A 25661-nucleotide genomic window follows, 5' to 3' on the forward strand; every position below is an offset into this window, starting at 1 on the left:
TATATGGTTGGCTTTTATTTTCATGGCACAAGTTTACATGGCTTAAAGGAAACATATTCTGAAGGAATGTTTCACAAATTAGTCTTTAACATTACATGAGATATTCTAGTCAGAATTGCACCTTATACGGAGCTAATGTATCAGAATAGGTTAATGATCTAGCCATGATTAAAAACATTAACAAGATATCACTTTTATTTTTCCTTTTAATCTGATGAACAGGAAAGCAGTTTCAAAAAAACCTTACACAAAATGGAAATAAAATTCGGAAATACACATTCATTTACAATGAAATTATTCATTACACTTCTCAAGGGCTTCATAAGTACAGAAAAGCCTCCAAGTCCTCATATACTATAAGCAAAACATAGAATTCATATTTTCATGAGATAAAAACTACCTTATAATTGCAGGACCTCTGAACAGGAAAAAGCCTGATCTGAATTTCATATAATCTCAATATTACACATCATCAAGATTTTCAGAACCAACTGGTCTCTTTCTTCAGAAAGTATTCAGATTGTTCAGTAACCGTTTTTTTTAAGAGTCTCCTCCTGAATACTTTGAGTTTGATCCAAAGTCTCTATCTACTTTTCAAACTCTTGATTCTCAAAAAAATATAGCAACAATGTCTTCCTACCTGAAAGACCAATTATCTGAATATCTGGGCTTTCTATATACCAGCACCTAAAAATAATTCAAAATTTATTTTACCCGTCAGTAAATTATCACATCCCAGGGTTGTGAGGTTCTGTCTACCTATTTTTTTTCTTCCTTGCTTTTTTCCTTCTTCCCATTACATTTTAATGCTCTGGGATCCATGTTACTGAATCAGCAGCTTGAGAGGTGTATGTTACAGCTCACTGGCAGAACCAATTAAAAGAAGAAAAAAAAACCAACAAAAAGCTAATTAGTATAACTCCAAATCATTCAGTGCAATGTGCATTATACACATCTTCATATTCCAGTTTAATTTCTAGCAAAAATGTAACCATGGAAAAATCGTTGCCTAATTCACAGCCACTTTCACAAAATGTCTATTACTGAATTCCAGTCCATAGTGCCTTCTCTACAAACACTCTCACAGACTGCAAAAATCATATTCATAGCACAAACAAGTAAAATGGGCTTCTTAATCAAAGTACGTAGAATCTACTTACATTAATGGCCAATGTTACCTTTTTATTACTCTATGTTATAAAAGTACAAATTGATACAAAGTAAACTAATTTTGCAAATAAGCTGTTTTATTCAGACTCAACATTCTATAATGTGTTATAAAAATCAACCTTTCATTGCACATTTCCACATAACATGATATTTATTGGTTTCCAAGAATCACTGCATCAAGTTTATATTACTGCATGGTCAAAAAACCTAGTTACTAATTCTGAATTGACTAGCTATTAGTTGTGGCAACTTGATTTTACTACATGAACATTTAGAAGTAGATGGAATGAAGGAGTCATCATTCAGGCGTCTCACATTCTATGTCAAAGCGTGACAAAGATAACACAACTTGACAGCTGCTCTTTTGCATACAAAAGGCAGAAACACTTGCATATTCCATCCAATTAGGTAAACTCTGTAAGGTGCTATGTGATGTAAAAATCATAGTTCGTATTGTGACTAACATGATCACTGGTAACAGCATTTGAGCATGAATCCTCAAAGGTACAGCCATGAGGACATACAATACACTAATATGCAGGTAGATATGAATGCAATGCTAAAATATGGCCTTACACAGAATATTATTTTCCAGACCTGTACTAAAACCCCCAAAAGTATCTGTTCCAAGCATGTTCACTTGTGCTTTTTCTTACTGTATATGGTTAAGATACTTGAATGTGAAGTGTTCCCTGAATTCATTATACTTCCTCTGGATATGGAATCACATTCATTTTCCATTTGTCTGAGAATAACAAACCATAATATATGTGATAAGAGTATGTTGCATATTAACTTGCATAAACTGCAAAGGGAAAACAAAGAGAATTTGTATTCATCTTATCTGCTTTAAGTATGAAATATTAAGCATCTCTTTATTTCTTCTCTAGTGGATTCATAGACTACAAGATATTTCAGCTGTTGAGAACAGGAAATGAGTCCGAATGAAAAAAACAACAGTTTTCCAGTACTTTTTCAGAATTCCCAGTATGCAGACTGAAAAAAACAGAAGTTTCGGAAGTAACAACCAAGTATTTTATTTAACTTTTTAAGGGTAGGGGACAACAACAGTTTCTGTAGCAAGCTAAAACATCAGTCAGACCTATCCATCTCATCTTGGTGTCATTCAGACCAATATCAGGACTGTACTACATAAAAGCTGAGCGGAGCTACAAGAGACGCTAATTAAAAACTGTGGAAATATCATGACAGCTCAGAAAACTCCCTAACATGCCACCTATGGTAAGAGCTTACAACATGTGCTAAGAGAACTTGGTATTACATTGCTGTATTACCAGTATGCTCAGGAGAGGACAGTTGCAAATGGTGGAAAATTAGCAGGTCTCCGCAATACCATTAAAAAAAAAAAAAAAAAAGTTGTTCTCAAAGCATCATATTGCATAGCTATACCACTGCGTGGGAACGGCACCCACCCAAGCATATCGTATTTTATCATATCATATCGTATATCATATCATATCCATTATCTGGTCAGTAAAGCACCTTCTTCCAAAGACCATGCTTTGAAATACCACTTTTATTTCTAGCAAATAATCCAGGAATGATCAGACGAGAAGACGTTACACTGTCTTAACACATGATAAGCTTTCCATAAACGCTAAAGGCAGCACACAAAAATAAAGAGCAAGACCTCATTTTCAAAGGCTTGTTGGAAAATAAATCAGAGAAAAGTAGCTTAAACAAAATCCTAACCTTTTTTAACTAAACAGATTAGGCAGACAAGTAAGCATATACTACATTTACACAGCAAAAAAAGTTGTTCCACGCCTATATTCTGATTACATTTCTTCAGTTAAAACCTTGTATTCATTCCAATCTCTGAAGCTCATAAGAGAACATGTGCATTAATCTGTGCCAACATTTATAATAACCATTAAGTTAATACTAGATTATAATACATCACTTGTACATATACATTTATATTCTGCCATGTGGGTTTACTTAACATTGACCATGAGACCCCTGCCCATTTTCTGAAAAATATACTCTTGCTTGTAATAATCTATGTTGGGAGATTAAAGAAAATAGACTAAACACAAATAAACAATATTGTGATACCAAATCTTTTTGGAAATTCCATAAATAGTGGCCAAATTTTGCTGACCTCACTCATGTGGAATAGTACCCTGATAAGCAACCATGGTAAAGTCAACCCAGCTGAAAAAATGGACCAAGTCAGTAGGACTAAGGGGAAACATAATCTTTCAGTAACTCTGAATCTGCAGGTGTACATATTCTCCAGTTATGAGGAGTGTGTATAAGCAATAGTAGAAATAACACAGGTGCAATGGAATTCAAATTAAGAAAAAAAAAATGTTAGGCTTGCTAGCACCATAGTTTTAGTAAACAGACAGTCTAATTTAGATATTCTTAAATCCTTTGCTTCCTAGATGAGTATTCATTATTCTTAGGCACTTCCGAGGTTCAAGAGTGCATGTTCAAGTAGAGGTTTGTGCATATGGCTTGAGTCCATATCATCCTTAATAATTTAAAACACTGCAATACAGTAACCAAGTTTTGCTTCTGCTTTAATCATCTTTTTACTCAAATATTCATATGTAGCCATCACGTAATGAAAGGTACTGGATGGCATGCACAAGGTCAGAAAAAATTACGTGCTTACATACCGCTTTTTTTATTTTGTAGGCAGTTGGCAGGTAGTCTACCTCTGATTAAGTTTGCCTATCCTTTCTTATTCATCCAATTTCAAAAAGTTTATTTCAAAACTGTCAAGATTGTCACCTGCCTACACTGATGTTTTTGAGGGAATTTCCTGGTCCACACATTAGAGAGAAAGAAGCTAATAAAAAATACTTTGCAGGCCCCAAGAAAATCTGCTTCCATTCAATCAAGTTATAATTGAAAAACTGCTGTTTGCACATACTCAGAAGAGACTATTTCCAATTTAACATGGGATGTCTCCTTATATTTTATCCATTTTGATCCGAGCACGACTCTTCCATCACTTTCAGCTCTTTATTATGGCCAGCTGTACCAAGAATAAAAATCTAAACTTAAGGGAGGTGAACTGATCTATCCCTCTCTAATTTTCTACCATGCCCAAGCAGAATGGACAAAGAAGCTGAACAAATTCAAACACAGAGGGCAAAGTCTAGAGGTGGAGAGATGAAACACTGGGACAAAGCCTCATAGCTACGGGAAAGGTGACAGAAAACCAGGGAAGTGATGTGACAGGAAAACAAATGACTGGCTAAAGAAACTAGAACTGGATTGGAAACAAAGGCATGACTGACTTCAGAGGGAGAGAAGAGGGGGATTAACTTGGTTATTGGTGATTTAAAAGGGAGACTAAGTAGTGGTAGTTGGTTAGTTATTGGGATGACTAAGAAGTTATAAGGAATCAGAACAGAGACAGAAAACTAGTGGGAAGGACCAAGAAAAAGGTGGTGAGGAATGAGGAGAGTCATCATGTGGCATAAGGATCTGAGAGGAATTGCAGGGAATGCAGGGCATTGGAGAAGATGGTGGCAGAGAGAGAAGATAGTTTTACAGTTAAAGCCACTAAAAACTATGCGGGGTGATGAAATCCTATCCCTGCATTGGTAGGCAAGTAACTTTTACCATTAATATAACCTTTAATAGACAGTATCTAATTGTGTATTCTGTATTTCTGAGACATACACTTGCCATACTGGAGTCTCTATCCCAAATTTTGTAGACTCAGAATTCCAACAGAAGACACCTTACTATGTTTTGAACTATTTTAGTACTGTATAAGGCTAACTGTTTTCAAAATTCAGGTCCCAGGCATCTTAAAATGAGATTTGTTTCCTATTGTTCACCTTTCTGTGACTGGCAGAATACTGCTAAAATGTTATAGAGTGCTAAAGGAAAAAAACATCTTCCACACTATGCCTGTTTCCTGAGATAGCAACCGTAATGTATGTCAGAGGTACCCATTTCTGAGTAACACAGATAACAGCTTGCAACACGAGGCTTTTGAGGAAACTCTTAACTGCTCCCTTGAGAATACAGGCCCAGACATAACTATGTTTATAGTATTTAATAGCTTTTAAAGCCAGAATGACCCATACAATTATCTTGTCTGACTTTCTGCACAACACAAGCCATAGAATTGCACTGGGATCCCAAAGTTGACTTAAAACAGATATAAATGTAGCACGTAGCTATGCGTATGCTGATGGGTATTTTTTCTCCCTGCATTTTCTAATGCATCTTTTGTTCTCAATCACTCTTAATGTAGATAGAAATCCTATGACTGGGAACCTGGGATTGTAAAAAAAGACCTCAAAAGATAAAGACATTAGTCTCTAGAACTTAAAAATAAATCCCATAGCTTGGAAGACAAATCTCCTTATATAAACTTTCCAACATATTAACTGTGAAATCCTAGAGACCTTGGCCAAGAGTTTCCACTGAATTAAATTATGGTTATCTTTTGAATGTTTGCAGTGAAACCAATTACAATAATTTAACAACTAAGAAACAAAGGGAGAGATTTGGATAAACTATTATCTATGGAAGAAGGAAACTCATTTTCTCTGTGAGGGTGACCAAGCACTGGTACAGGTTGCCCAGAGAGGTTGTGGAATCTCCATCCTTTAAAGATATTCAAAAGTAATCTGGACATAGTCCCTGCTGGGCAACCGGCTCTAGATGACCCTGCTTGAGCAGGCAGGTTGGACTAGATGACCTCCAGAGGTCCCTTCTGTGATACCTGAGAGATTTAACCTTTCCGCACCTACTGCTGCAAGAACTGAGATCAGTTGCAGTGCCTTCTTTTATACCTCTAGACTGAAATACTTTCCTAAAAAGTACGTGAAGCAGTGCAAAGTGCTTGTTTTCTCTTGTAGTTATTATTTACATCTGTGTTTATGTAGATGTATCATATCATTGCAAGTAAATTAGTGTTTGTACAAAGTTTTGAAGATAAAGCATTTGTGTATTTGTGTTTGCATATTCGCACAGACACTGTATATCAACATAGTCATCTTTTTTTTGGATGATAAAAGCAATTCACTGCCTTTTTTTAAGGTTAGTACTCAAAATCCAGCTCCCGTGTACTTATTATTCATTTGAGTTGATTGTACCTTAGCTTCTTTATGGACTCTTTAAAATATGCACTAATAAAATCTTATTAGCTTTTTATTATCAACTGTCTCAACATACAAATACTGCAAGCTGCAGGGATTTTCTGGTCACTGTGAGCGTGACTCTAGATTACTTAGTAATCAATGCATTTGTTCTACTGTCTCTGGCATTTGATGTTTCTGAAAAGGTAACAAATTTTTAGTATCATTCAGGCAATTTGCAAACATACTTCTGCCTTTAAGGGCACTCTGTTTATTTCAACACAATATAGGAATGTATTCAAGCTGGGTAAGCTACTGTGATTTACAAACAGCTTCCTTCAGATGATGTTCCACAGATGGATGGGCAAAAATTCTATGTTAGAAACACACCAGGTATTTAGGACCTTAACTTGCTATAAATTCTTTGAAGTCAATAGGTAGGATTTAAAAATCAATGAGAGGATATGGCTCAAAAGTGCCTTTTTCGAAGCTATAACTGTACAATTATTATCACTGTGCACTTGTATGTAAGATCTGAACATTTGAAATAAAAGCCTAGAGATCTAGAAGTGTGAGATGACATTGAAATCAATGCATTTAAGTCCTTAAGTAGCTCATCTGATTCATCTCACCAACAAGAATACACGTTTGTCTCTAGAACAGACAGGCATTTATAGTAGCAGTGCTGGAGTACTTTCAAGTCTGCTATTTTAAAAGTGGTTATAGAAGGACATCAGTGAGAAAACAAGATAAATGTTTTAGTGAGGAATGACATGGTTGAGAAATCATACATAAGGGATACTTTTCCCAACAGATTCCACTGATTTTACATGAGTACACTCTGGTTACATTAGAGGTGGTTTTGGTGGAACATACACATTGAGGAAGCAGTTCTTAAATTCACCTGGCAGAGTTAAAGGAAGTGTTAATCTCTATTTTTGGTCTCTTAATGGCACCTGACCTTATATTATTGAAGACCATAGACATTGGCTCCACAGTGAGTCTAAAGAAAATACATTACAAACGAACTGCTGGAAGAGTTGGTCCCTATTAGAAAATTCAAATGCAGTATGCACAATACATCCCGAAATACTATCACAAAATAAACATGCAACTTAAATGTGGCTATTCCAACCATTTAATTATTACAATAGTAAAAACTACGGAAACAAGGGGATTGTAGTATCAGAAAACGTGTTACTCTTCAGCAGTCAAATTCTCTCTGCAGTAAACAGAATTGGTACCAGCATTAGCAGAAGACTAATTATATACTCTTGCTTATCAGATGCCAAGCAAAGATAGGAGATAATCATATCTAAGTTCATGTAGTTGTGCTGACTGATGTTGAACATATTCCCACTTCAGTTGTTGCTGTACAACTGCATAGCCCCACCTCTGGTCAGACTCAGGATGCTTTTACCCATGTTATAACAACAAATTGCAAAGAAATGTAGCAACAACATAACTGTATATACCTAGTGCCGGGTCATTGCTAACAGAGGCCCATTTGCCACGGACTTTTGGAAACAGAAACCCAGATCCGTAAACAACTCTAATTTCTTGCTATGTGAACATGCACGTTAAAAAGTCTTTCACCAAATTGTGCACTTTGAAATTTTCCAGAAGGCAATTTTTTTTACAGATACTTTCTCCATTTTTATTGCAACCTGAAATGTTTCTGTCATGTTTCCATGGCAAACTGGGTAACAATACATTTAATTTTTCCATCAAATAAATTATATTTGAATTCTACGTATCTATATACAATTAATTTTTTAAGCTCTAACCCCAGAATCATCTGAGATTGTAAAACTCTAAGCCCAATAGGGCTTAATAATTTCAACTGTTTATATTATTAAGACCCACAATTCTCAAACGTGTATATTAACCCCTTAGAGGTTAGGACACTGAACCTCCTGATCCTTTCATTCACAGATTACTTCAGGCCAACAAGGTAATGGTGTGATTACAGCCTTTGTACAGGGCTTCCACCAATGCAAAACAGATTGGATTTTTAGCCCTGCAATATGCTTCATCAGCTTGTGCCTTCAGAGGTGAATTCCTGGTTCTGCAGTAGGGAGTGAATTTACGTTTTCCTTGTGCTTTTTTGACAAAAATCCAGGTCCTATATGCTGGGACCTACTGATGGAATGATCCAGCCTGGAACAGTGGGTGGTGTGCCTGAGTGGTGGAATCTCAAAAATATTCCCAGAACTCTGAGGTCTTGTTTTCATTTACTAGTCTCTGGAAATTTAGGGAGACCTTGATATGGGCTGTTTTGGTAATGTGTAAGCTTTTAAGGCCTGTAGCCTCAAAAGACTAGGCAGTTCTTTAATTTAACATAAAGAATCAAAGTATTTTTGTACAAGAGTAACTACTGATTCAAACTTTTCAAATAATTTTAAATCCTCACAAAAAATTTTCTCTCCAAGAATTACTAGAGAAAACAACTCTTTCATACAAAATGGGATAATCAAAGTTTATCCGTATTCTCAGAATTGAGGTATTTATTGCTCCACAGGAGTAAAGATGTTGGATTGCACTGGTAAGGGTGTTTTGTGCATTTCCTGATTAACTCCGGTGTTGGATACCCAAGGAAACGCCACATCCTTCAACTACCTATTCTGAAAGGAGTAAGGAAGAAGATGAGTTTGCTGAGGAAGTTAAGAAACACAATAGTATACTTAAGTCACATTTTTCTGACAGACTAGGCGTGGAAAGCTCACCTGGGTATACATCTGGGGTGTCTCAGAACCAGGTCTTCAGCATATTGCAGGACGTGCTCGGTACTTTGCAAGTTTGAGCTCTTAGTCGTAAAAATATATTTTACATATAAAAATACAGCAGATGTCCTTCTAAAAATCATATCTTAAGTGTTATTCCCTCTCATTATGTTTTATACATTCAGAATCAGACATTTGAGATATACTGTAAACAGTGCAAAAGACTGTTTTATATTTATAAAAACACGCATTGTAGTACCTTTAAGAGCCAACTGAAAGAAAAGTTGAGAAAGGTTTCATCCTCAGAGAAATTCTGGTCCAAGTCGAACTTTTGTTTAGCGAGTTGTAAACAAACGTCTTGGAATGCAGAGAATCCTCTCATTTCTTTCCAGCTAAGGCAGCCTCAAACACATCAAGTCCTGCTTTGAAGTAAACCTGAGCTGAATTGATGCTGTTCAGCACCTCTGACAAGGCTGCTTGAATGGTCTCATTTGACTGATGTAGTTTGCAGTGCTCCAGTGCCTCTAGCAGTACTGAAAACTGGCTTGTCCTTTCATCTAGTCTGTAAAGAATATTTCTAAAAGAGAACAATGGAGAATAGTAAACTTTTTACTCAAAACAATTCATCGGAAATCATCAAGAAGCCCTGCAATATCAGCAACACTTTACAGATGATACATATTATGCACAGTAAAGCTGACCCACGGCAAACTGAAAGACAACTGCGTATTTATTACGGCTTTGTAAACTGCATCTGTTCATTGATCTAGGTGTAAATACACTGAAACATTCACAAAATCTGTCAAAGAAATCTCACATTCCTCTTTGACCGTTCAAGATTTTATTCAAAATCATGCGCCTAGACCTATCACACCCCTCATGAAGTATTTCATGCCTCAGCTGGATTCCATTTATTCCCCTCTAAAAAAAGTTGGGTTATTACTGGGGACCCTAGGCAGAGATTTTTTTTTTTTTCCTATCTGCTCCTGTTATTTATTTCACACTTCAGAGGTGAAATTCTAGCTGCATTGAAGTCAATGGTAAAACTCTCGTTGCCTTCAGCAGAGCCTTTATTTCATCAATAATCCTTTGTGGCATCAGAACAAGAGGAACCCATCTTTAATGTCACACACTTGAGGAAGGAAATAAATGGAAGTAACAGCTAAACCCGTATGAAACAAAATCCGTGTTTTCCCATAATATCTGCAAGACTTTTTAACGGCTCATATAAAACCACGTGCAAAGGTAATGTCTGATCCCTTGGAAATGTTAACTGTATGAGGTGTTGAAGGCTCAGAATTCAGACCTAGTCAGTGATTTCAATTAGACTCTTTGAAGCAGGCTATAAATGTTATCTAAAAAAAGGTGTAATCATTATCCTAATTAGGAGAGCATGTAAATATCACAAATCTCCACCCAGGAGCTCCTTTGATTGTAAACAGAAGTGAGTGAAATTTGAAACAGCAAAGGTACAGGTGATATGGTGCAGGACCTTATCCTTGAATACAAGGTAGATGTTCAGGGCAGGGGAGAAGTTGTTTCACAGAATGAAACTAGCAAAAAAGCAGGGCAACTTAGGTACTCCATTAGTAACCTTATTGCATGACAGAAAAGGCTCATTGGCAACTCCAAATTAGTAATAAAACTGCCAAGTACTTGCAAGACAGATGACCATGACAAAAGTGTATGCTATCACGAGTCATCTAATTGCCAGTCTACAAGAAGGAATGGTAGCGAAGTAGCCCAATAAATGACACCACAGAACATCTACAGTCTTATGCCATGTTTTCCAGTTTGAAAAAATGCTTTGACTGATGGGCAATATTTTTCAAAGATATGAAATAACTCCTATCCTCATAAGGCAATTTTTCAGTCTTTATGTTTTTACCTTTCTATATTGGATATGCATCCAAAACCAGCAATGTGCAATAGGAATGGTAAGCTTTTTATCCCCTGACAGCAATACATCTAACCGTTTCAAGTGTTCTGCAATGCAATACATAGTAGTTTTAAACAGGAAGGAAACGGTTTGAATCCAACACTGCAGTAGAAGGATAGCTTACATAGTTTAAAGAGTAAGTCATCGCTAACCTAGATAATTTAGATCGAAGCAGGTTAGGAGCACTTGCAGGAACAGCTCAGCGGGGACAGAAACCTCCATCAAGAGGACAGTAACAAGCAGGTGTAGCAATAACTTCTTCAGCTTGCACTGTGGCAGCCAGAGGAGGACAACTGCCTGCTTCCTCAGTTCTGAGCTGATGTTACTGTTCCTTGAGACCATGATGCAGCTTACACTCAAAGGTGACTAAAGTTATATTATGGACTGTCTCTAAAGCGTATCTGTGATATAGTAAATGAAAACTGTGTATGTTGAGAACCAGATAAATTCTTGGTTGGTTGGTTTTTAAGGATAGGCTGTGCTATTGGGAAATACTGTAGTTTTCAAAGCAGAGATTGATTTTGCTCCGTCTGAAATCAATTCATGGACTCCTGCAGAGATCAGTGTGAGCAGAACCAGGCTTTTGAAGAACTCTACTCTATAGTTCCTGTAGTTCACAGGTAGATAGAAGGCTGTTCACAACCCCTCAAAGCCCTTGAACAGCAGGGGCAATGGCAGAGATAATCACATTACTTTCTACTCTCAGGAGGCCTGTGACAGTCCTGGTTGCTGGTGGCTGGGTGAGTTTGACTGAGCTAGAATTCTGCTCCAAATGCCTATGACACTGGAATCTTGATCTATGTTAAGATGCCTCTATTCCTTTATTGGGGGTAATGTCAACTAATAAAAATGTCATAAGACATAATAACCATCAGCAGAGCAACACTAACTTAGACTGCTAGAAATCAGACTCTAAAGAGCGGATGAGGTGAAGACTGGAACATCTGGGGACCGCTGAGAAAACGTTTGTGGTGAGTAGGAAGAGATCTCCTATCCCATCTTCAAATGTGCTCTAAACATGGCACACAGGCTAAAAAGATGGTTTACCTTGATATACAAGGATGTTAATACAGTTTAACTCTACTGCTGTGATTTTGGAATCATAGGTAATTCCACAGTAAACCCACAGGCAGGTAACAGGTATTGTAAAGGAGAAATATTCCTAGCGCATGCCACCTGACTACAGTACAAATTAGTGTCTAATGAGAAAAGCTTAGTTGTTTGATGAATGAAAGAGACAAGTAGTCTGCTGTCATAATTTAAAAGAATATATTAACTTCTGCAATAGTAATATGACTTCGGCATAACTGATTGCATAGTATGACAGAACGTATTTTTTATTTTTACACATGCAAATAATAATAAGTAACATTATACAGCACCTGTTTTTTTCAGATTTTCTGCTAGAAATTCTCACCAGGGTCTTATATTTTCCAATTACTTATCTTTGCTTGGCAAGCCATGCCACCCCTTTGTTGCATAAAATGATTTCTCTCTTTATGCATGTTCATGAGAGTAAATTTATACAATTTTACTTCTTATCTCTGTCCAAGCTTCATCAAATGAAAAAATGGCTAGTCCAGTTTATTACTTCCAAGCCTTTACAAGTCAGAAAAGTGTTTTCATTAAAGATTACACATGGACTGAAAAATAAAACCCAGCCATTTCATTGGCACAAGATACCACTATGTGACCACAACATGCATAATGACACCAAGAGACTTTAATTTATACTGTGAAATTCAATTACTTAAACATTCCTTAATACAAATTGGTTTTGTAGCCTACACCTCTAAAACAACAATTCCAGCCTCTGGCTTAATTGCTTAAGTATCTTCCTTCATCTTTAACTATTTTGATCTTATAAATATAATTCACACAGCCAGCCTGACCCACACAAAACAAAAGAAACTCCTAAAGAGAAAAATGCAATACATTATTGATGACATTCATGAAATTACAACACACATCATTCATCTTAATGGACTTGTTTCAGCAACACATCACAGTGACCTGAAAAGTGTAATGCTGAAGTAGGAAACCCAATTAATAACTTCAGGCAGTACCACTGAAAGAGGTAAAATAGCTCCAAACAAATGAATCAGCCTTAGTAAACTAAAGCAAAGAAAGTATAAAAATGAATTCTAAAAGAACCTCTTCTGTAACTTTTACGAGCCCTTTGCAGTCCTAAAAACATAAGCATCATTGATTGAAATAATGTGATTAGAGTTAAATACTGTTTTACCTTATCACAAATAAGGATGTAATGTCACCCCTACCAGACCAAAATGAATTTCACAAATTCTTGAATGACAGATCACACTAAAAATATACTGACTTTAACACAACTTCAAACTATTCTGGAGATTGTATTAGAACAACTGGACAGTACAAGATAAAACTAGATTACTACTTTAGTCCTGTCATGAAAAAGGATTTTTTAGCTTACAGGAAAAGTTTGTGTGTAGGTAGTGTACAACACAAGCTGAATTACTCAGGTACTTACAAGCAGCCTCCTACCTTAGATCTTACATTTGAGATTTTGAAAAGTAATTATTAAATCATTAGGACATGACGTTAAGTATATTCCCACATAAAAGGAGTACATGTTTTCTCTGTGGAATCACATTAGAATTGTTTACAGATAAATGCTATGGGCAGCCTCTGTCTATTCCAGTTATAACACAATGTGCTTTGACTAGACCTGCTTCAGCATCCTCACAAATTCAATTTTATAAATCCCTGAATTATTTTTTCTTATTCTCTCCAAGGAAAAAAGTGCACCAGAATAGGGGTTCTCTGCCTTTCCCTTTTCTCTTGATAATGTTCAGTTTTCAATACACTTTTCCTACCTCTAGGAGTTTGTATTCATTCATTTTTGTAAAGTATAAAATGTTATTAACCTGACAAATAAATAAATGCATTCTAATAATAGCATTTCCATGTTGGGAATTCCATTTCCGCAGGGTGTTTATTGTAGGACATAAAAATCTTAGAAATTCTTCTTTCCTGGAAGCTGCATGAGCTGATTTATACTAGTTTATTTACACTAGTTTGTACCTCAGAAAATTTTAAGGTGAAGGTACAGAAATCTTCCCTTCTTCCTCTGGGTCCCTTATCCTATTGATCTCCAATGGTGGTTCTCCTTTCCTCTTTATTTTTTTAACTTTCTTGACACTCACATACAGTTATTTTATCTAGCTTCCTAGCTTTTGTTTGCTACACATCCTATCTTTTTTAAGAGCCATCAACTGCTTTCAATTAGTGTTCATTTATAGAACTGCAAATTGTTCTACCAGTATATATTACAGAAAGTGATATATTTAAATCATATGTACACTCAAAGGTGAAATTCTGGCAGAAAGAAAGGTATTTGCATGGTATCAGCATTTGATAAGCTACAGGTAATCTAGACATCAAACCTAAATAGTCTGAGCAACTGAAAGGCGTACCAAAGGCATCGTTATGTGACAGTGGTAAACCAGATAAATTCTGTCCCTGCCAGATAGAAATTTATCTTGCATAAGAGACAGGAGTTAGGACACCTCTTATTGAGTCAATTATGGCAAACGGAGGTTATGGTAAGTCCGCATTTAACAAAATCCTGTTGGGACATGGGACTACAAGGAGGTAATTATTCCAAGTCTGAATTCATTTCTGAGAGGACAATTTAGAATAGGGCTTGTTAAAAAAGTAAATCCTGATTTTGGCAGCTCTGTGAAGTGTCTTGATGCTTGGTTTGGCTTGATTGCCTGCCAAATAAACAAAGGAAAAAGAGAAGCCAAACTGGAATGATAGCTGGTTACAAGATATATTATCTTTTATTTCCCAACAGTTATCTTTGATTGCAGTACTTTTTAAAGGTTTTGAATGCATTGTCGTAAACCACACTAATCTCTTACTGAATTACCGCTAAAGCCAACCCTAACGCTAGCATAAGTTTCAGCTTGATGCACCCTTCCAGCCTTAGATCTTTGTCAAGGCCTGGGGTACACTAATAGGTCTTACTGGCCCTGACCAGCCTTACCTGGGGCGACTACCCACTCCCCCTGCTCACAGGCCCAGGAGCCCCATCTCACCTGAGCCCTGGGTCTTCAGTCTCAGCCTGAGCTACAGCTCTGTTGCTGCTGTGCAGCCAGTTGATCCAGACCCCGATCTGTAGAGTACTTCCTGGCTTGACTTGCACCACCATGGGCTTGCCTGATGACCAAGGCTCTTGGCTGAACCTGACTGCCGCTCCCAGACGTCCCCTGCTTGCATGGCTTGGGCACTATGGGCATGGCTGGAGAGGCCACTGCCCTGCTGGCCATGGCACCATGCTTGGCTCCCCAGCCTTTAGCGAGCAGCCAGCTCTCACCACCCCTGACAATCGTCACCTAAACAGGTGACCCTATCAGACTTGACTCTATAAACACCACTCCTAACCTTACCTACAGACCTTCCCAACTTTAAACCTATCCTGGTGATTGTTACAGATTCATCTACTAGATTCCAATTTGCGTGTATGAGAATTCAGAATCCTAGAGAGAAAGTGGAAGACCTGTTAAAGAAATCAAGCTGAGTAAAGGTTGTTTGGGGAATTTTTTTCGACCAAAACTCAACATTCACAGAAAACATTCACCTTCACTTTCTGCTCTGAAACATGTAAGAAAATCATTCTTTTGATAGTTGTTTAATTACTGTCAACAGAAAAGACTGCCATAAAATAAATCTAACTTAATGTTAATCTTGATTTTCTGATAATAGGACAGTGCTATGTGATGGCTTGGGAAAGATTTCAAATGGGATACTGTATCTATGACAACTTGTAGCTAAACTTTTTCACTTTCATTAAATAAACAGTAATTACTTCATTTCTTCCTGTAATTTTTTATATTTTTGTGGCTTATGATAGCAAAACAGCTTCTAGTATAATATAAAATAACCAAGCTGGAAGCTTGATGCAAGTTGCTAATCATAAGAGGACTGATGTTCTGGAACAGCCTCATACAAGAATAATGGAACTAAGAAGTCTGACCAGTTTAAAGACTCAGTTTGAATAAAATTAGGCTTCAAAAAAATACCTGTTTGTAAGGGTTTACCTTGCACTCACAGTTTTTCCCCTGTTGAAACTTTTCTGAGTTTAGGAAACACTTCTTTCTTAGTTTTGAGTAAATAAGATCAGTAAGTAAGAAGAATCAATCTACAGCTTCAACAGGATAGAATGGCTTCACAAAACAGAAGTGGAAAGAAAAAGAAAAACTAGGATGCATTTGTTCTTCAGAAGTTGCAAGTGATTTTCTATCACTGCTAAAGAGCAGTCCTCTAATTAATTACGCATTATTTTCTCTAGGGTTTTACAGAAATTGATTAAGTGACCTTACCTAGAAATTCCTGAAGATGCCACAAAACACACTGTCAGACTCTTTGCCATAGACCTCTCAAACCCTATATGCAGCTGATCAGAGAATGGTATATACTCCACAGAAATGTGAAAATTCCTTGAAAATCCTTCAATATTTTTTCTGTAATTTCTTAGAACAAAGACTTGCATCTACACTTAAAACTGATGATGCATTAAACAAAATTAATATAACTGTATTTTAAAATGTTATTTGCTGGTAGAAACTGGTATGAAATATACTTTGTTATATTTCAAATAATGTAGCTGTTAGTAACAAATGTTGGCATGTTCTTTGAGTGATTTATGCTGCACTTGCTTTTCAAATCAAAGAAACATATGCTTATGTAAATAATTTGGAGGAAACTATTTTTCTTTTAAGGATGTCTCAGTCTGAAATACACACATTCAAAGCAGATGTGCTACTATTTTGAAGGACTTGAGGGAAGTGAATTAATAAAATTATTTCCAAATGGCTCACAGCTGATGTTCTGAAGGGTTCATAGGGATTTTTATCTAGAAATCATGTAAAACATCTGATTCAGAAGAAGGAATGCCATTTCTAAACAACGCAGCAAGCAGTGTCCAGTATTTGATGCAGTCAATTGGCTTGACCTTGATCTCCAGTTCTGATCCTGACTAGATTTATCATCTTAAGTAACTTCACACCACAAGACATGAGACCATTATCATCATAGCCAAAATCAGAAAGGCCACTATCCTAAGAGTTAACTCTGGATAAAAAATGAATTATGTCATAATATGTTCTTAAATAACTTTAGGAATTTCTTCAATTACCTTCAATGGCATGCATACACACAAAATTAACGCTTTTTTAAATACCAGTTAAGGTAATTTTCCTGTTAATGATTCCACCACCAAATTTCTAAGCCCTATTGCCTGGGTAATACCCTAGTGGGGACAGTATTACATATTAACTATTTTTCCAATGAATTCCACTTATTTTTGTACTATATTTGAGAAATGTTCCTGGCTAGTATTTCAAACATACAGAAATGGTTCTTATCTGTCATGACCAAAAATGAGGAACCACGTATTTCTTGGATCTAAAAAATCTTATCATCCCTACTGTTTATGAGAAAAATGAAATAATGTATAAAATAATAAGCTTCTGTAGTATTTAACAAATTCAAAACCTAATACTTTATATAACTCTCTGAGATGATAAGCTATTTTTTTCTGAAACCAAATATTCTTGGCCTATATAGCACCATAAGCGCAGACTTGAGGGAAATCTGCCAGCAAGGGAAACTGAATGGAAATTGTATCTGAATCGGGAGACTTGCTAGGCATCAGCACGATAGCTCTGCGCTGAGCTCACTGAATAGCCCTCAGTGAAAGGATTTTTATAGTTAGCAGAACAACCGCTGTGAAATGGGCTGAAACATCTAAGAAGGCCACGTATTCAAATAAATGTCATTATATAAAAAAAACAGGTTCTTTGCAAGGTCAAGACAATGCACATTCATGGAAAGCGTGACCAATTGTATGTCCTGGATGAAGTCTTGTCTTAAGGGCCACCAACACTGTGTTAAATTACAATATATGTAATAATATTTACTGTATCAAAACCATAATGGGTCGGATGCATACTACAGACAGAATCTTCTAAGTGTACAAGTCAATCTAATTAAAAGGATGGCAGAAAATTCATTGAGAAATACATAATGGAAAAATAAATTAAGGTGTGTACACCCAGGTTTACCATTCATATTAGGGAAGTGAGAAAGCTGGTTTCCAGCCATGACATAATCCCTAATTATAGTGGTTTTCTGCTTTTGCAGGTGTAATGAAAAGATTTTCATGTTCCCTGTTTAAATAAGCTTTAAAGTCAACCATAATTACATCTCTGCAGATGGCTAATTCAGTAGTATTTATGCAGCAAATGCTCTTTAAATAGTAAAAATTTACAAGACAACAAATACAGTGATTACTTCATGGTCATTACACGTAGTGGTGATTGCAAAGGAAAAGCCAATTGAATTGCCACTCAGATGGATCAGGTGTTTTGAGCATGAGTTACTCTCACTTCATTGCATCTTCTCAGTATTAAGAAGGGGCATAATTCAGCATGATTATCAGTCATGAGAAAAATAATAACCATAGCAGGAATTTGTAAGAGCATTATCAAACTAGTAATTGGTACTGATGTATGCTAGGATAAATGTGCTGCTCCACACACGGATGAATGTTAAAGAGTCAATATCCCAGCGGATGAAATTCTATCTGGCCTAGAGAATGCATAACCACAGCGCTGTTCAATCACCCTCAGAGAGGCTGGGAGGACTAGGTCAGAACCCTGCCCAAAGTCGCCCAGTGCACAGAGAATGCTCATGCTGTTACAGTATTGTTCCTAAGAGGTCTATCATGAATGAAACAGTTCCTACACTTTCCTAACTACATCTATTCAGGGAAGCTGCACTGGTGGCAAAAGGTATCCTGGCAAATGCTTCTTCTGCTATTCAAGAGTTACAGCTTTATTTCCATACAATATTATGTTGATCCACTGAATAAGCAGATTTGTGACTGTATCTTCTTCCCAGTCCCTCAAATGCCATTTTGAGTATCTGTACCATACGAGTGAATCGGAAGTGCTCTTACTTATGTCTAGCTTCTGGTAGCTGCTCAAGAGAGAAGACAGTTCCTTTTTCCCTCCCACCCATCTACACCCCCACGTAAAAGCTGGGTGCAATGTTTAAAAGGAATACAGTGAATAAAATACTTCCAAGTCCACCTTACATCAAGGTTGTTACTCCAGATTGTGCTAGTGACTTGGATGTATGACTTTGACTAAAATTATGATTTTAAACTGAAATTAGTGTGCCAAACATGTTATTGCATTTTTTTAAAAAGATAGAAATAGCTATATAAGTGCTATTAGAATCTATTGTTCCAGGTTTAATTGCAAATATTTCTTAGTTTGTACCAACCTAGTAAAATTTATCTCATTGCTTGTTATGCCATTAACTAACTGGCTTGTCTCTGGTTTTAGGATTAGAAAAAATAACCTGGAAATTAAGAATTGCAATTATATTCTTATAAATTATTTTCTAATCAGGGGTGACCTGCAGAGATGACTCAGTCTGTTCAGTTTTATGATAAAACCCACATTTGACTATGCTGTAAAAACTCTGGATACTGACTCATGGTTGTCACCACTTTTATAAATCCTGGTCATCAGACACACAACATCTATTCACAGAAGCATATAAACCAAGAACCTAATCCTTTCATTCAATGTCTGCTACCAAAGACTGGGAAGAAAATCATCGACCGAGTAAGAATTAACTAAAGATTTACCAAGCACTGCACAGCATCTCAGATGTTCTGACAGTGCATAGCTGCCCCTCTTCACCTATCCCATGGAACTTCTTTTTGTCTTCCCACATTCTTGGGAAGAACATAAAACCATCCTTGGAATATTTCCTGTGATTTTTTTGCCATTAGTAGTTCATGGAGTGAGCTACAATGAAGCAAGTCTTACTGAACCTGTGTCTCACTTCTTCTGTCCTAAGTATTTGAGTTCATCATCTCTAACTTATGCTTACACAAACTACAATCAGACTGCACAAACACAACAGAGTTTGAAGGAAGAAGGTAGAAGAAAACGCGAAGACATTTTAGGTGTAAAAAATACATTCAGGCAAATGTGTATCAGAAAGAAAGGAGCTGAACAAGAACTGCAAAGCCAAGAAATACCAGTGAAGGATTAGAAAGTGAAACTAGTAGTAGCACTAATCATAACTCCATTTATAAGATGTGGAACAATTATAGAAGAAAAGGAGATACAAATTTTGAAAGATACAAGATATTAGGGTGAAAAGACAAATGGAAAATCACTGCTGTACAGTCAGGTGAAAATTCATTTATTCTGACTGAATGGCAAAATCTGAGTTATGCTATTCTAAAACCAGTACACAATACTTTCCTTCTCCCCCACCATCATTCCAGTATTGTATTTACAAATTCATATGGTAGATAATGTAAGACAGAACATTATCTACTACTGTCAGTGCAACATGAATCATTGCAGTATTTTCCACACTAAGGATCATCAGCACCATATCAAATCACTCTCTGCTCTGCGTAATACAATGCAGAAAAAAAAAAAATAATTCCATGTGTTTGGTTCAGGTCAGTCAAAAATATCTCAAACAAAGTATACAGGAAAATTTTCTACTTGAAGCCACAATCGAAGAGTTCAAAATGAAAAAAACTAATCTGCAAAGAGTTTATACAATGAGACAGAATTAGTCTTCTGTAGAAACTCTTGGCTAGATTTTTTTTTTTCACATGACATTGCACTACATGTTTACTGATGTCACGGTTTAAGATTAGCAGGATATTTGCATCTTTAGTGTTTGTCCTCTGTAAATCCAATGAGCAGCTTGTTTACACAGGGTGATTTAATAAGGATTTTAATTTTCCTACTAAATGTATCTCTAGAAACTAGAGTCTTAGGGCATGTGAATTTTGACATGTGAGAATCTGCTACAGTTTATTAGCAAAACAGGAATAAATCCAGTAGACTCTGTACATATGTCAGCAATGTATATAACAAATCTCAATCTGAAAGGAAAACATTTGTTCTAGTGAACAATAAACACTTCAGTGGCATGAGATTAGCAGAAATGCAAATTATCTTTTTGTGCGGTGCTAGAAGTGTCTTTTGATTGTTCTTTCATTTCGTTCTGGTAAATTCAGTGTGCATAATATATCATTGCTCATAGAGAGTATTTTATTCACTGCATTTTACCATACTGATTGGTTGTAATTTTTGAGCCCAATGAAGTGTTAATGTCACACCTGGGTATCCATGATAAAAAGAAGCAAAAGGAAGAAGTTTAACTTGCACAAATGAGCAATAAAAACTGCTGGAGGCCTTTCTTGAAAACACAGATTGTTTTCAAAACCCTTACTTTTCACCTACTTATTACTCAATTCACTCAATTACATCTACTAAACATAGCACAATGGCCCTTGTAACAATGCCATAAGTAGTGGTGACAGATGCATACCGCCTTAATGGACAGGATAAACTTGGCAAGCTAAGATGAAACTCTTAAATGAAAGATTTTACACAAGTTGACTTTGATTCTTTAAAAAAATTGCTAAAAAAACTGTTAGGACATAACTGATCCTTAAGCAATGGTTTATTAAGAATAAAACCCACCTAACTGGAGCAGAAATGATAGCCTGAGCCCTTGTGTGCCTTTTTTGGATGTTTAAAGACCAAAGAGAACAAACTCTGGTTTTAGATTTGGAAATCTTGGTGGAAATGTCACAGGGTGTTCTAGGAAACCTTGCATCCTTTCTACTGGATCCATCTAGTATCAACATCATCCATCAAATACAAAGATTAGGTTGAGTTCTAGATATGGACCTGAAGAAATCAAACTTTCAGAAATAGAGGACATCGTATTTCACTGAGTGTCCTTTGCCTGATACTCCATAAAGTCTTCCTGATTATCTCATTTCTTTGCAATATTATTATTCATTGTTGCAATGCTATTGCAGTGCTACGCCTTTCAACAAAAAGACACAAGCTCTCTGTGCGAATACCTAAGGGGTGTACACACAGACTTGACAGATAGGCTGACAGGTTGTCAGAGGCCGTGGTGAACAGCAAATATAAGAAATATAATAAAAAATACCAGGAACAAGGGGGAATGGTCTTACTCAGTCTAGGCAAACTTATGATTTGAGGTCCATATTTATAAACACCAGGAAGATACATGCTGTCTTGTTATCCATATTGCTGGTGTCAGTGTTTTGGTAGGCATTTTTGTAGAGTGAAAAGCATGCAAAAGCACGACAGTAGACTTTTGGAATCTAAGAGTTTTAAAGATTAGCTGATGCACAAAGACAAAGAAGTTCAGGAAAGAGACAAAGAGGAGACATATCACTCAGCATGGATGCATTTGCCTGATTACCTAACTTACAAACATTAATTTACAGAAATTTATTTTATTCTCTCTCAGAAGCCACGTAGAGATTTGGCTAATCAGTGTCAGAACAGGCGTCCGTCAGTGAGTACCTCCTTGACCTTATCAGACAAGCTGCTTTCACTGTAGGCAAACTGCCCCAGGTCTTTGCTTTGATCTATGTTTATTTATGGCTGAAGCATCCTTTGTTTAGAATACAGAGATAAAGCATCTTCTGTCCCAAGCAGGCAACTACATGTGCTTTACTGAATGCTGATGAGGGTCAGAACTTGAGATTTTCTTACTATGCATCAGCATTTATAGAATCATCTTATATCTCTGCTGATGCTGACCATCTCATTGAGAGGACAACATGCTTGAGATAATTCTTCCCCCCCCCGTCTATGCACAGTACCTAAAGTAACAGAACCTCTGTTCTTACCTTAGCTTCATACATGCCACTGCAGTGAACTTATCAAAGTAAGAGCATCAGAAAATATACAGAAAAGTTCAGTGTAAGTATATAAGAGTAGAAAGCAAGAAACAGCTAGAGAAAGGAAACATATACAAATTTCTACTGATTATTCCATTAAAATAATGAAAAAATATAAAATTATCAATATCATGATTATTTTATGAGAAGCAAAGGCAGAGAAATGAAAAAATACCAGTATTTTGTTCCTAAAAATTTATTTTGGAAATAGAAAGACTACCCAGGGTTACCATAGGGAATCACAGAAATTCTTCAGGTACAATAAAACTCAGAGATTTTGTCCTAACCCCAAATCAAGCCTCAGGGTAATCTTTGCAAAGCAGGATAACATTTCTCAACCTATTACTTTTCACTCTGCCTAAATTTCTGGATAAGACTAAAATACCCTGATGAAAGCTGAACCTGTATATTTCCAGCTCAGCTGGAAATAGAATATCATGGGGAAAGTATGCTATTGTCAAATTTTCAGTTCAATGTCATGAAGTTGAGGTAAGAAGGATGATCATCTCAACTGCAATGTTTACTCACACTGTATTGAACAACCTGCCAATGTCAATCATCATTACTTAATATTAGTCAGGATATCCTAATATAATTATCAAAAAGTAAAGTAATTTGAATTCTGTTAGCAACATTAAATAATTTTATTGTTCATTATAGCAATTGTGCCCAAATATTGCCCTATGACATTGAGTGGAATGAGGTATCTATTTTTAAGTACATATACACAGTAAGAGACTACAGCTATGGCAATAAGTGTACAAACCATACAAAAAAGATGTAGAAAAGATGTATTAGTTCCCCTGTAGTGGTCAAACACAAGCAGGTTGCAACCCTCATCCTGCAATAAAGCAAAAAAAATCCACCTTCCCTTTGAATTCAAGTTCTAGAAGAGAAAAAATAGTATAGATCCAGAGGGCTGGAATTAGGACAAACACAAGGCTAAAAATGATGCCTAAACTTCAGCAAATTTGTCAAGTACTTTGATTGAGGTTGAGAATATGAGTCCAAATGGGTATACAGGAAGCAATCATTTTTTCATGAAGAATACGTGCTTTACTGTGCACACAAATTCTTCCTTCAGAAGGCTGTAAATTACAGTATTTATGGAATCTTAATGATCTAAACACAGTTGGAGCCTGAAGGTCAAGGCTGCAAACTGCATCCTAAATTTCTGTTTACAGATGAAGCACAGTATTTATTGCTGCACTGCTTGCACTGCTATAGTTAAAGGGCTGCCAGCATTTCCATTATAAACCACTATTTCAGGGGTTTATAACTTGCCCATCAATCTTCTGACTGGGATGAAACATGGCATACAAGGTCCTGGCTCTGAGACTGATTTTCTTTGCTTGTTTTCTTTACCAAATTACAAAACCAAAAGCTTAAAGTTATATAAAAAAAAAAAAAATACATCAGCATTTTTAAGTACTTCTAGTGTTCCTGTGATATAATTATAGCTTCAGAGCACAAAATAGATTCATATAACTGCATCAATTAATAGAGGGACTTTCAATCCCTAGAAAGCAAAAAATAAGCCAAATAAAGACATATCATTAGAGGCTTTTTTTTAAAAGAAACCGTAGTGCATATTTTTAATGGCAGGAAAGGAAATCAGAAATCTATCACTGCCCTCAATTATGCTTGCATTAAAGGTAAATCTACACTCCAATTACACACCTTGGCACAGTTCGAAGAATGCAATCTTTTTACGTAAGTATCTAAATGATGATACACAAGGTGTACTTTACTGTTATATACTCCAGATGATGTTAGGTAAAATAGTACAGAATAAAGTCAAATCCAAAGTTTGCCCACAAACTCTGAAGTAACCTTATCGTCTACTGTTAAATCTTGTAACAAATTTAATGAAATTAGGAGGGGAAAAATTACAAAATTTTCACTTCCACACTATCTACTTTGGCAGTGTGAATACCACACTCCGTGCTGAAGTACTGCTGAGTGCAGGAACATGAAAAATTTAATTCACATTACACCTGCATATCTAGCAATTACATCCTGATGAATAACAAATGTAATATTGCAAGCACTGCAAGAATTTAAATATTGGAAGACCTCAAAAAATCCTCTTACTGGAATCCCAAGTTTTGGTATTATTTATTTTTACAAATAAAGAACTGGGCCAGGCTCAACAATGTCCTGTTGCAATGGAACACAGACACATTACATTATATCAAGTACTTTTATGACTCCTTTGCAACACCATACCAATTCAGACAAGAAAGACAGCAGTGCTAAACCTGGAATATTAGACTTTATTTAATCGCATTAATCAGGCATTACTCAGGATAGGCTTGTCCAATTCTTGCTTTGCAAACTTTTTTTAAGCTATTGATTGCCATAAGTTTGTGGGGGTTTTTTTGTTGGGTTTTTTTTTGGAAGAGGAATCTATGTTGAGAGATATAGACCAGCAGACTTCTTTCTTAGAAAGAGTGGAATGATTATGACATCTTAAAATCAACCTGGGTAATGCAGCTGAATACATATTGGAGAAGAATTCTAACCAGAGACACGATGTTATGAATCGTGACTAAATAAGGCCCTCTCATTCACTCCACTGTACTGCCTTTGACTGGTTGAAATGCACCCAAGAACACTGCTATATAATTAAATATTTTAAATAATGCTACACTGTATCTTGTATAATTCTGAATCTTCAATGAACTGTAAAAAGTTTTAAATAAAATATAGGTGGAGCTTGTCAAGCAGCATTAGAATTCAAAATATTTTCTTCTTCTGAAAGCTTACTGTACCGTCTAACACAAGTATCTGTCATGCTGCCTGAGTTGCCATCACACCGTACATCTTGTTAGTAGTGATGTCATGACAGAAATGCTACAGTGCTGCATTCTAATGACCTCTTGTCTTGTAATGATTTAATGTTTTCTGCAGAAAGGATGAGATAGGAAAAATTA

The 25661-nt window shown here is 36.2% G+C and overlaps 1 protein-coding gene across 1 annotated transcript in view; it reads right to left on the reverse strand.

The window, feature by feature from the left end:
• Positions 1 to 9346: 9346 nt before the first annotated feature.
• NAALADL2 (N-acetylated alpha-linked acidic dipeptidase-like 2) overlaps positions 9347 to 25661 on the reverse strand; it is a 272257-nt gene continuing 255942 nt past the window's right edge. The window contains exon 13 of the mRNA XM_009895320.1: positions 9347 to 9545. Coding sequence (XP_009893622.1) covers positions 9347 to 9545 — 199 coding nt within the window. The remainder of the gene's footprint in view (positions 9546 to 25661) is intronic.

This window comes from Charadrius vociferus, unplaced genomic scaffold, assembly GCF_000708025.1.
Source record: "Charadrius vociferus isolate BGI_N301 unplaced genomic scaffold, ASM70802v2 scaffold311, whole genome shotgun sequence".
NCBI classification, from domain to species: Eukaryota; Metazoa; Chordata; class Aves; order Charadriiformes; family Charadriidae; genus Charadrius; species Charadrius vociferus.